Source organism: Rhea americana, unplaced genomic scaffold (assembly GCF_003343005.1).
Source record: "Rhea americana isolate MKP2758 unplaced genomic scaffold, rheAme1 scaffold_94, whole genome shotgun sequence".
NCBI classification, from domain to species: domain Eukaryota; kingdom Metazoa; phylum Chordata; class Aves; order Rheiformes; family Rheidae; genus Rhea; species Rhea americana.
In genome coordinates, this window is record NW_028187133.1 from 2780778 (window position 1) to 2792941 (window position 12164).

General features: G+C 35.5%; 1 protein-coding gene across 1 annotated transcript in view; it reads right to left on the reverse strand.

Annotated features, from left to right (window-relative positions):
- Positions 1-1117: 1117 nt before the first annotated feature.
- Positions 1118-12164, reverse strand: part of SACK1B (scaffolding CK1 anchoring protein B) — a 41208-nt gene continuing 30161 nt past the window's right edge. Inside the window, exons 3-4 of the mRNA XM_085324843.1 lie at positions 5808-5932; positions 1118-3649 (exon numbers count right to left, since the gene is read on the reverse strand). Coding sequence (XP_085180969.1) covers positions 1291-3649; positions 5808-5932 — 2484 coding nt within the window. The 3' untranslated portion in view covers positions 1118-1290. The remainder of the gene's footprint in view (positions 3650-5807; positions 5933-12164) is intronic.

A 12164-nucleotide genomic window follows, 5' to 3' on the forward strand; every position in this document is an offset into this window, starting at 1 on the left:
ACTCCGGCTGTATTTTTCATAAGAACTGATCTGGCTTAGGCACGTACTATCAGGAGAATTTTTATGATTGAGAGGCTTGAACGAACACAGGTGCATCCCTTTAGATAGTAATTAGGTGCTTAAATACCTTCACTGGAGCTGAACACTTGCTACCACCTTTCACTGACACTTTCTGTGGCCTAGGAGAGGTGCCGCTCTGTTTGATGTGGCGAGTTTTATGAACCTCACCGACAGCTAATCCCTCCTGACGTAAGGCAGCAGGAAACGAACAATTCAAGCACCGCAGCGTTGAGCTTACATCCTCATCCTACGCCTAGGCTTAAGTGCTTGCAACGTTTTTCAAAAAATTMGATTATTAAAGTCACAGTTACAAATATATCTGACAACATTTAAAAAGACTGTTGCGCATGAAACTCAAAAACTTACCTGAGAAACGGAAGTCCACAGACATTTTTTTTTTTGGAAACACCAAATTGAAAATTGTAACAAAAGGTATTTTCTAGAATAAATAACAAAATACTGGCATGTTATACAAATGTACTCAGCCAGTTGAAATCTAAATTTGTTGTAACTTCTTTTCAAGGCATCTTCATTTTTTTAAAACTTTCATCCTACATTCACACTGATTTAACCTTGTAAACAAGTCTGTGAAAACTCAGATTAAGGYCACTTGAAGATCTGTGGTGCCAAATATTTCAGAAAAATACCAAATTACATGGAAAATCTAATTAAGTAAAATTCATCTGTGGCTCAAATAGTTTGATAGATGCTCTTTGGTAAATTAGTAACAAAATAAAGCCTAAAAGAGGCTTTCCAAGATGAGTTTAAAGGCTAAATAACATGTAATGCATTAACATTTTCATTTATCATTTTAAAGAGTACATAAATGCTGAAAAGATACAAGTCACTATTCCATACACTATTTTTAAAAGACAAATCTTTGGAAAAGTATTATTTGAATGTTAAAAACATCCTCAATCTTTGTTTTACACTTAATCTTACAATACACTAGTGCATACTTTCTTCGAAAGGAAAATGTATAAAATTAATATTACAATATAAACACTATAAACAACTCCCTTGAGATACCTTATGAAGACAGAATTTCTGTAATTACTTGAGTATAATTCTAGAATAATTATTTAAAAATTTATACATTCATTCCAATGTCCCACCCCTGAAGAAACCCAAGTAAGCTCTACAAAAGTTGCCCATCAGTCTTATCCAGTTACATATGCACAGCTTTGCTATTCTTTCTGAATTTCAGACAGTCTCCAATCAATAAAAGTTTTACTTATTTTTGTGTAGAAAGTTCCCAAACTTTTGCATAAATCCTCTGAACTTATTTTCATTAGCCTGCAGTGGATGGTAAGCAGTTGAGTTGTAGCTGACCATGTGATTACTCCTGCCATAATTATTCCCTGAGGGTTTGCTTTTGATATCCAAGAGATGTGAACTGCTATTTGGTGCATTTCCTGCAGATTGGCTAGCATTTTCCATTTTACAGAATGGCTCAAAGCGACTATAAACACGCCTTTCACTCAAACGAGGTCTTAGCTCCTCTTGGCGCTTTGAAATTGCCAGTTGGGGTGTCATTGAACTTACTCTTTGTAGAGTAGAAAAGGGTGCAGTGTCAGGAGTAGCATTCATTGTAATTTCTTTTACGTCTTGATACTGAATTTGTTCTGTGTTAAATCTTGGGGTAGATGCATCTCCTGCAGTTTCTATGAACTTACTTTCAAGGGGGCACAGGACAGGACACTTTTTATTGCATTCATCAGATGGAGGTTTTGGTGGTTTTGGTGACTTCGGAGACTTTGGAGACTTCGTTGGGCTACTCGTGACATCTTCTTTACTTCTGTGCAAGCTACCTTGAGAATTTGATGATGTGTTTCTCTTTTTCCTTGGGGAAGAATCTGTCTTATTCTCAGAAATCTTTGGTTTCTGATTCTCTTCCTCAGAAACCAAAGTATCAGAACTACTACACATTCTGTAAAAGGCCGGAGCTTTGTTTTTTGACAAGTTTTCCTTCTTGTCTGGTGTGAGATTAAGAAGTGACCGTAATTTCTGGGATCCTTTTTTTAGAAAACTTGGGGAATTCTTAGTTTCTTTCTTTGACGTGCAGTCCTTACTTGAATCCTCTTTGCTGGCTTCAGTGAGAGCAGCCATAGAGATTGCCTTGGTAGCAGTTGGACTCTTTAGCTCTCCTCTGAGATTTTTCTCCTCTTGAGGTACATGGTTGGTCACACTGTGCAAACTTTTGGAGCCCTTCAATAAGTCTTCTGAAAGTTTTGGATCAACTGGATGTTTAAGCCTATGCCTAGTCAGTGTGCTGTAAACATAACTGGATGACTGTTTGCTGGCACCAGGGTCTAATATAGACTTTGAATTAAACATGGGAAAACTTCTCCTTTTCATTATATTTTCATTTTGAAGGTTCTTCAGATTTTCTGCATTTTTGTCTGCACACAGTGTTGTGTACAAGTACACAGGTGAGTCCCCTGTTGCATTTGAATTTACACTGGGTTTTGCATCATCTGCAGCATGAATTCTGTGGTTTTTTGGTGCATCTGATTTAAGTGGGATGCTTGTGCTAAGGTCTTCTAAAATATTGCCTGTGCCATTTTTCACACTTGGAGCTTGGTTAGATGTCCCTTTAGGTGTTGCACTTCCTTCTGAGCCAATTATAGTTGAATTTGAAGAACTTGCACAGCTGCTTACTTCCTTCTGTTCAGGAAGAGTTGGCTGAAAGACCAGTGATGATCTTAAGCGAGAATGAGAATAAAGGGCATGAGCTTTAATATTTTCAGCTGTGTCATAGCCCTCATATCTGTCACCTAAGGCTGATCCATTAGACTCTGCTGGATAATCTGACTGATCATTTAAGTATGATTTAATTCGCCAGTTACGTAGGAATGATTTTGTTGTGTGCTCAAGGGTCGGCATCCTTTGCTGCAGGTGGCGGATATGATTATCTGTTCCATTAAAAGATCTCCGTACAATTGAATTCCTTTCTGCAAGATTTATCTTTGGTCGTGAAAATTGATCAGCAAAACTTTGCGGCGGTGCATTGTAGTTATTTGCATATCCTCCTCGTAATGAAGATACAATACTAAGGCTATCAGATGGCATTTTCCAAGTATTTGACGGATTATTGGCTCTATTAATAGCTCTGTTGAGTAACAGGTAAGGAGTCCTTTCTGGCTTCTCTCCAGCATAACTATGTCTCTTCCAGTGCTCATTTTTTTCACAAGGTTGATATTGCTGGATTGGATTTTGCATATTAAAAAATGGATGAAATGATTGTTTATTATAGGCTTGATTTCTCAAGCCATATTTGTCGATTTCATTTACTGCATATCTTCCGCAAGCTTTCAAATAAACAGGATCCAGCTTGTGAACCTGGTCTTGCCTCCCAAAAAGGTTCCTTTGGCTAGAAACAGAAGCCAAGGAAGACACCGAGTGTTGGTATGTATCATTATCCCAAAGTGTCCTGCGACTGTTTATCCGCACTAATTCAGGGGCAAATGAACTAGGAACAGAAGAACGGGCATACAGAGTCCTAAACTCTTCATCAAAGGACTCAACCAGCTGTCCTGTGATAACTTGAACCATACTAAGGTTGGTTTTTTCAAATGACCACATAAAGCTGAAAAAAGAACAAATGACCATTAGAAACAGTTTTTCTGAACTACTGCATTATACTGTTCTTTTTTGATTAGAAAACTTTTCCCCAAGCTTGGATTTTGCAGGCATACTTTTTTAAAAAATATAAAATCATGGACAAGATTCACGCAATTTGAATTTGGGAGGTCTATTCTAATGCCATTTGAACTCAGTAGGAGACTTTCCACTGATTTCAATGGGAGCAGGAATGGGTGTGTAACTACATAATTGCCTTTATAACTGGATATTGGAAAAAGTATTCACAAATGAGGAACACTGGAGTGCAACTGCCAAATGGTACCAAATTATATCCACAACTACAGAAACTAGGGTTGATTAGACCCACCATATTCAATCCTGAGTCAGAGAATGCTGATGTGTGGTTATGTTCAGCGTATTTGGAACAATATGAAGAATTGTTTCCACAGCTGTGAATATGCTTCATTTTAAATAAATTTTCAAAAAGATGCATCCTGGACTTGTTAAAAAGGTTACATTTTCTACTATGCATGCTGACTGGATATTAACATTTCTGTTAACTGTAATGTGCAATGTTCAGATAAAGAAGGTTTTCCTTTTCTACTGTACTCAGAATAGCTGAAGACATGCTAAAAGTGGAGAAAAGCCTCAGTGAAGAAAGAAGTTTTATAGCTACTTTATAGCTGTAAAGAGAGATAAAATACATTAACATGTACATTAAGGAAATTTTAACAAGCTTAATGTCATGATGTTACAACCATGTAATCTGTAGATTGCAACAAATAAAAAACTTTTATTATCCTGTTTTCATGTAAAAAGTGAAAGAAAATTTAAACAAAATCAATCAATATGTATTTTATTTGCATTTCTCTTCTGCATGTTAAGAAAAAGGTTTGTTGTATTCATGTATATATCTTACTGATTTTAATTTATTTGTTTTGTTAGTTTTGTATCTTTCAGGAATAAAAGTGTACTGAGATGAAATTAAATCTTTATACACAAGGTTTTTTTCTATTCATTTTCATTAAATTACTTATTAAGAATAGTATATTTTGTATTGTACACTCTTTACAATCTTAACTTTAAATTGACTTTAGAGAGCAAGAATTCAGAAAGATTCATCTTTCCTGATTAAAATTGCTAGATTCTTTTACCAATCAAGCCTAATTTCTACAGAAGTTGAAGATTGCAGCCCCCTCCCTCAGCACCAGGTCTTACAGCAGTGTTATTCTTCAAAATGAAATGAGAAAAACTCTCACATTCTCACAAACTCTAACACTGTCTGTAGATGTCAAAGCTTTCAGACTCTCTCTGGATTCCCTTAACTGATTCATTTATGAACTTGTCACTTACCTCACCACCATTTATACACATCAGTCTGAATTTGGGGCTAGCTGAGTCTCAGAGGAAATAAGTCAAAAGTTTACAGTGGTGGAAATCTATGAAAGTCAGTGGCTATGGATCTGGCACCCAGGCACCAGGCTGGTAGAAATTAATTCAGTAGGCAGAAGGAGAGAGATGTAGTGTGAAAAGGAAAATTTCTAATAACGTGTGAGATGTGTGAGAATTGTGCCTGCTTTAATTTATTTTTTATCCAGCACTGCAAAACTGTAAGTTCTGCCAGCCTATGCTCTGCACACATATACTGAAAAGAAGGTGGAGAGTAGAACAAGAGAACTTGGCCAAGTATAAATACAGATTACTTCAACTTGGACAGTTCTGAATTTGACCATGATATACCACAGGGTGCCATAGAACAGGCCTATAATGTTAGTTTTAGAAGATTACTGCAAGGAGCAATTATCCAAGAGAGGTTATGAAATATTTCTGATAGCTTTTTCTAGAACAGATGTTAAACAAGAATAATTCAAACAATATAAAACAAATTCAAAATTTTCCCTTTATTTATCAAGTCTTCAGCTGAAGCAAAAGCTATAGCCTTTAGTGTTCATTTGTGAAAACCGCAGAGAGGACCTCAAATTTTGGCTCTGTGTCAGACAGATAAATACCTACGACAAGCCTTTAAATTACAGGAAAAATAATAAAAAAAAATTGCTCACAGAGTTTACCAGAAGAATTTTTAGAAATAGAAAAAAAAATTGCAATAAGGAGACACATTGAGATAATTMGTGTTCTACGGACACCTCTGTAACTGATCTTACCTGTAAGAACCATATATGACTTTCTTACAGTCAACAAGAAGAAATTTTTGTTCCATTTTTCCATGGAATTTTGCTCCTGATTTAGAATAATAATCTTGTCCTTTTACTGTCCGCACCCTCATATTCTGAAAAAGACAATTGAAATACTTTAATTGGCACACTATATTCTACATTTAGCACCCTAGGGTTTAAAAGTCTAGAGGTGTGGTAGGAAAAGAGGTATATTATTGCATATAAGTAAATTCTACAGGGCAGTAAACTCTGATCAAACTTGCCCCTTTGGACCCCAAAAGGCAAGCCCTTGCTTTGTCTGTAGGTGTGAAAGACTGATGGGATTTGCTAGGCCAGGGACAAGTGAAATTCCCCTGTTCCGAAGCCACCAGTCCCAGAATTAAGGTTCTGACACGAGAGATATAGATTTTGTACTGAAAAAAAATTCTTTTCAGCATCTGATGCTCAGTATTTGGAAGATTTCCAAGCATCTCAGCTAGTCAGAAACAACACCTGAAAAAACAGTGTTGTTCTTTTAATTGAATGAGAACGATATATCACAGAACTACCTCACTCTGAAAYGACTTATTGAACGATACCAGCTGGTCACACAATCCCTTGCAGTTCTATCTGCAGTAAGATTCCTCGGTTGGCTTTTCAGCATCAGATCTATCACATCTCCAAATTCAGAGATGCCACTGCAGCACGCACAGGCACACATATACGTAAGATGATACACAGGAGTTAAGCACGCATTCCAAATTCAAACTCCATGTTTTACTCATGACAATACTCTCTGGTAAATTCTGCTGGGCAAATTTTCCATGATGGATCTAAGAAAAAGAATGGTCATTTTTCTTTTTTTCCCTAGACTGTGGATGAAATTGGTTCAGCTGAACCAGTATCTTTTATGCATATGCAGTTCTGAATGACTTAAATCACTTTTTCTCTAGTATCATTTTTTAACAGCCAAAAAAAAAGTTTTAAAATGTTACAGAAAGGTGGTTATTTATACGAAAAACAAAGGTTATATTCAACACAGACCAACCTAGAGCATCTACCTCATACAGATGTTGAATAAAAAAAGCTTCATAAGACACAAAAAATAGCTTGGAATATCTCTGTGAATGATCACAACATTTACTGTGGTTTCTAGCCTTTCAATATAAAACTATTTGTTCTTGTAACACTAATTTGAGACAATTCAGTAGTATGCCAGTGGGCATGAAATCTGTAATTTAGCAATGGCAATAAGAAAGCAGAATCTACATGATTACTTCATGAACTGTATATAAGGAAATAGTGGAATTTAAGACCTGAGAATATAGATGAACAGCTTGCTTCACTTGGCTATTCATAAAACTGTAATGGTTAAATTCTGTCCTGACTTTTACTACTCCAAGGAGAGGTTGAAAATCATGGCAGAAGTGGGCTCTACAAAGACYAGGTACAGGAGATGGTCCGTTCAGGCAGCAAAATGGATCAGACTGTGTACAGTGTGACTTCAGCAAAACCAGAGAGATAAAACAAACATTTAATACTTAAAGTACTTAGGACTCCAGTCTATCAAATGTGATTTACTCTGCAGTATTCTGATACTGAATCACTCAGCCTTTATTGCCTAAGGGAGTTTTTATGTGTTTACCTAAAACATGGGAAGTTCTAAAAGAGGTTGTAAAATTTGTAATGATGAAGWGTCTACCACAATTTAATGAACTGTATTTTTTCCAAACAGGAAATTCAAAGGGTTAGAGAAAAATCTCCATAAAATGAAAACATCTTTCCAAATTATATGTACTTTCTAAATCACTCTATATTTTATGGTTTCAGTTTCTGTCTTAAATAATACATCTAAACAAAGAAGCTTACAGCTTCCCCAGAGATAATTTGTAATGACTAGAGTTATACGTAAGAGTTGCTCAGCTGGCAAATTATGATCTGACTCAACCTATTCAAGTTCCTTAAATTWGATGTATTAGGTGAGTTTTTACTTAGTGCTTTTGTCAAGTAGTGTTCGAACAAAAAATGCAGTTCAATTAAAACATATTAAGATAGCTTTTAAAATGTATTGCTAAATATTATTTAAATATTATTTTTATTATTAACATTTTAAAAAGTATTTCTATTAGYGACTTCAATATATTATAAACATGCTAGAAACATTAGCTAAAAAGTTTATTTCCTAATCTTAGTTTTGCATATCAAATTCACTAAATAAAAGAAGCATTATCTAGTAGTGCCATCAGGTTTTAAAAAGTATGTAAAAGTCCTGACAGACGCTTAGATCTAGTTTCAGAAAAAAATCAGAAAGGACAGAAGCAAAATCAACCCAATTTGCATTATTGCATGGAAATTTAACATTAGGTATCTGTTTGCATCTTTAATTGCTAACTACTCCTGGCAATCTACTATTGTGTCCTTCAGGTTTTCTCCTCTTTGAGTTTTAACTTGGAACCCTGAAGAAGAAAGAAAATTTCCCTGCTTTTGCAAGTGCTGTTTTTCTTGAATTTTGAATGAAMCAGTCCCAGTGAAGAAAAATTTTTCTTTCTCTACCAGCTACTCAAACGGCAAATAAAAGGAATTACRTGAAAAGCTTTCCTTTAGAACAGCAAATAGTGTGGAAAAAGTAATTACTTTACAAAAAGAAAATACTGGAATTTACCCTATTCTAAAGATTATCACTATATTAAACATTTATTTAGTATAAACTCAAATGCTGTGAATTAGTTATGAAATTTGAATCTACTTCAATGATTAGAAGTGCTTTCCTCGATTCTGTTTATAATTTAATTATATTTGTACATCATATTTAACTATATTTATGTCACTGACAACTTGAAGAGGGGTCACTTGAGATGCAGCTTTTATATTTTCAAATAAGCGTAACAGATTATAACTGGCCTAAAGCCATGCCAGCGGAGTACATCAAATCTTACTGAGATATGGCCTGACCGATATCGGACAGAATATCGCTTGRGAATCTGGAATGCTGTCGGCACGATCACAGCTAATGGCTTGCAAATTACCATACATATACAAAAAGGCTTTGCCTTAGGTGTTCATAATTTGAAATATAACTTCAAGTAAGCATATCTAAAAAAGGAATAAAATTTACATTAAATTACTGGATTTTTTWAAAAACCTTAGTCATTCTGTTTCCGCTCTTCTCCTGAGTTTTACTGTTTTCCCTTTTCTTCTCTTCTTCAGCATTGTTCCTCCTGCAGCTTTTTTGTCCTGCTTCCTTAATCCTACCCACTCAGATYACCAGATTACTCTGGTTACTGCAGAAGTGGCACGCACCACTGTTGGCTGGAGCAATGATTTGTTTATGAACCTTCAGAGCAATATCTTGGGCAAACTGGAAACCAATAAACCTACACATTAAGTAGGAATCAGACTAGCCTGACGGGACACACAACAGCACAGAAGATCAGCTGTAGCAAGTCAAACCAAAAATCTGTCTAGTCCTCTCATCTGTTTTTGTCAGTGACAGCTAGTAGGTACATACAGAAGTATAATTTAACTGAGGATTTGATATTTTAGGAGGCTTGTGAAGCCAGACACAGCACCTTCTCTCTCTTTCAAATATGAGTCGTAGGAGACTCAGGAACTGTTCATATTCCAGAGGCATCTGGATGGCCAAACTGCAATTTAAGGATGGCCATGAGTGCTATCCAATTAAATGTCATCCAAATGATACATGGGAAACAAGCTCTAACTTCATTTTTTATATATGATTGCACCTCTCTCTTCCCAGAGAGAACTACATGAGCATCATTTTACATTTGGAAGTATCATTTGACATTATGCATCTATTTTCATCAGTAAGAAATCTCCAATGTGATAGGTAAGTACAATGAAAATACAGGTTTCAAGCGTTTCATTTCAGCACTTCATTTTTGTAGAGTCTGTTTTTATCACTGTTCAGTTACGCACCCTATACTTGCTGTCAAGAACATGCACAAAGAAGAAAATGGATGTCTAAACCAATATTTAGTATAACAGCCTTAAAGAAAAAAAAATCACATTTCTCATATTGTTCATCATTACTGAAGTTATTTATTATCACAGCCCTCTCCTCTTACTAAGAGATACTGTTCGAMTGCTAAGCAGCTTTCGAGTTAGCTTCTGCTCTGACTTAGAATCTGATTCAATGACCACTAATGGCAAATTCTCAATGACTTCACTACGGTCAGGGCCTTAGTACACAAGTTTTCTCACAGATATGACAAATAGGCTGTGCGTGCCTATTTAGTAACCAAATCTGACTGATATTTGGAAGCACTGGAAAACTATTTATGATATTGATAACRTTGGTGAGAAATAATGGGCTGGATTCGGCTTTCAAGAGTACTTTAACAGCTCCTACTACATGTCCAAACATGCACACCTGATTTCACAAAACAAAATAAATTCCTGTTACCAGTATTATTTTCTCATTCCTCCAGTTCATTAAAACTACTGAGAGGAGTATCAGGACATAAATAGTTCCTATTTACTTTCAATATTCTCGTACAGTGAGATGATTCTTCCTTAYTGACGGGGAAGTAAATAGGTTTTTGGGAGAGCATGGAGCCTTTGCCACCTGCCTCACCTTTTATCAAATAAAATATAATGATTTGACATCTGCTGAGGAACTAGGTTGACTTCTTGAGGATTAAACAACACCATAATTTCCTACATTGGTTCATTGTTTCTAATCCAAAATTAAGTCATCAAATTAAGTATTCTGGTATTTCAGGGGTTTGTCTCAGTTTTGCATTTTGCASTGCAAATCAATGTCATAGTTTCCTGCAGTGGCAGAAACAAAGAATCTTTATAAAAATTTGCTGTTGCAGCTTTTGAAAAATTGTCTGAAAAAAAAGTAACAACCCGTAATGACTCTTTATTCATCTTTCTATGCAAAGGAATTGCTGACTGTGAATAGGAAGTCAGWCTGGTGAGAAAATTAATCAAAAGAAATTTGGATATACAGGGAASAGAAGAGAAAGAGAAACACATTAATTAATGGGGAAGATATAGGACTGCTAAGAAATAATAAATGAAATCTAAAGTGTGGAAAGAAAATGGGAAAAAAATAAAGGAATTCTTTATTTTAGTTGCAATTCACTGGTGATATTAAGGGGAACGTTAAATAAAAACCAAYTGACGTGAAGAAATATTGTAGAAGGGAGTGAAAGAGCCTCCAGTAAGCCCCGGCTTCATATTCTTCTATATGGAATTCATACAATAACCAATAACTATAATTATAATGTATTGTATATATATATTTTGTTTGTTGTTGTAGTTGTCAAAAAAGAGAGAAACATGCCCTGATAGCAGTCAGATTACAGATATGGAAAGCTGCCTGCACAGATAGTTAATTTTATGCAATTAGAGTTATGAATAAATTCTCTTTTTTTAATACAGTCATATGAAAAACTGAATCATAAATCTTGATTCAAAAATACAGTCTGTTTCATCACTGCATCATCTCATTTATYACAAATTTAAAGGAAGGGGAAAAGAGCCAGAGAAGGCCTTGATTAATACAGAACATCTTTACAGGAACTCCTCAGTTGAGAGTGTATGGCACGAAGAATGTCTAACATATTTRTGCACGACTGAACCAAATTGTGCCAGGGAATAACAAGAACAACGCTGTTGTTGCTACTTCTCCAGGCAAAGAAATACAGCCCTGCACCTCTGTCTTCTTGCTTTCACTGAGTGGAAGAAGAGGGCCGCAAGCCAAAAGCACAAAAATTTTATAGTGRTCTGTTTTCGTGAACCTTGAGGCAACCAGAATAAGATAAAGGTTGAAAACTTCTCCAAAGTTTCTTCAAAGTATTAACTGTTCTCTCACAGTTTCTCTTCAGCTGAAGAAAGGCACAGAATAATTACTGTGGGAATGGTCAGCCTCCATTCTGCGAGGAAGACCCGCTGGGAATCTTCCATGAGAAGATCATTAACTCAAAGAGCTTTACCAGAAGCTAAGCTAAAACCATGGCACACAACAGGATTACTGGTTAGCTCTTTTGCTCATATTTTTCATTTTCTGATAGACTTCAAAATTGTCCAGGTAAACCCTTTGAAGTATGGTTTTGTTTTGTTTTGTTTTATTTTATTTTATTTCATTTTATTTTATTTTATTTCATCTCATTTCATTTTATTTTATTTTTTATGGTTTTCCTAGAGATCTCTTGACGCGCATGCTCCTAATTCACTTTATTTGAGAACAAAACTGAAGTCATAAAAAAACATACACCATTTTTGGTAACCTCTGTAGCATAGTTAACCCAAGTAACTAGCAAATGGTGGTATCTCAGGTTCCAGGGTATGGAACTATTGCCAAGTAGTGACTACGAAGGCAATCACTACCAGCGTTTA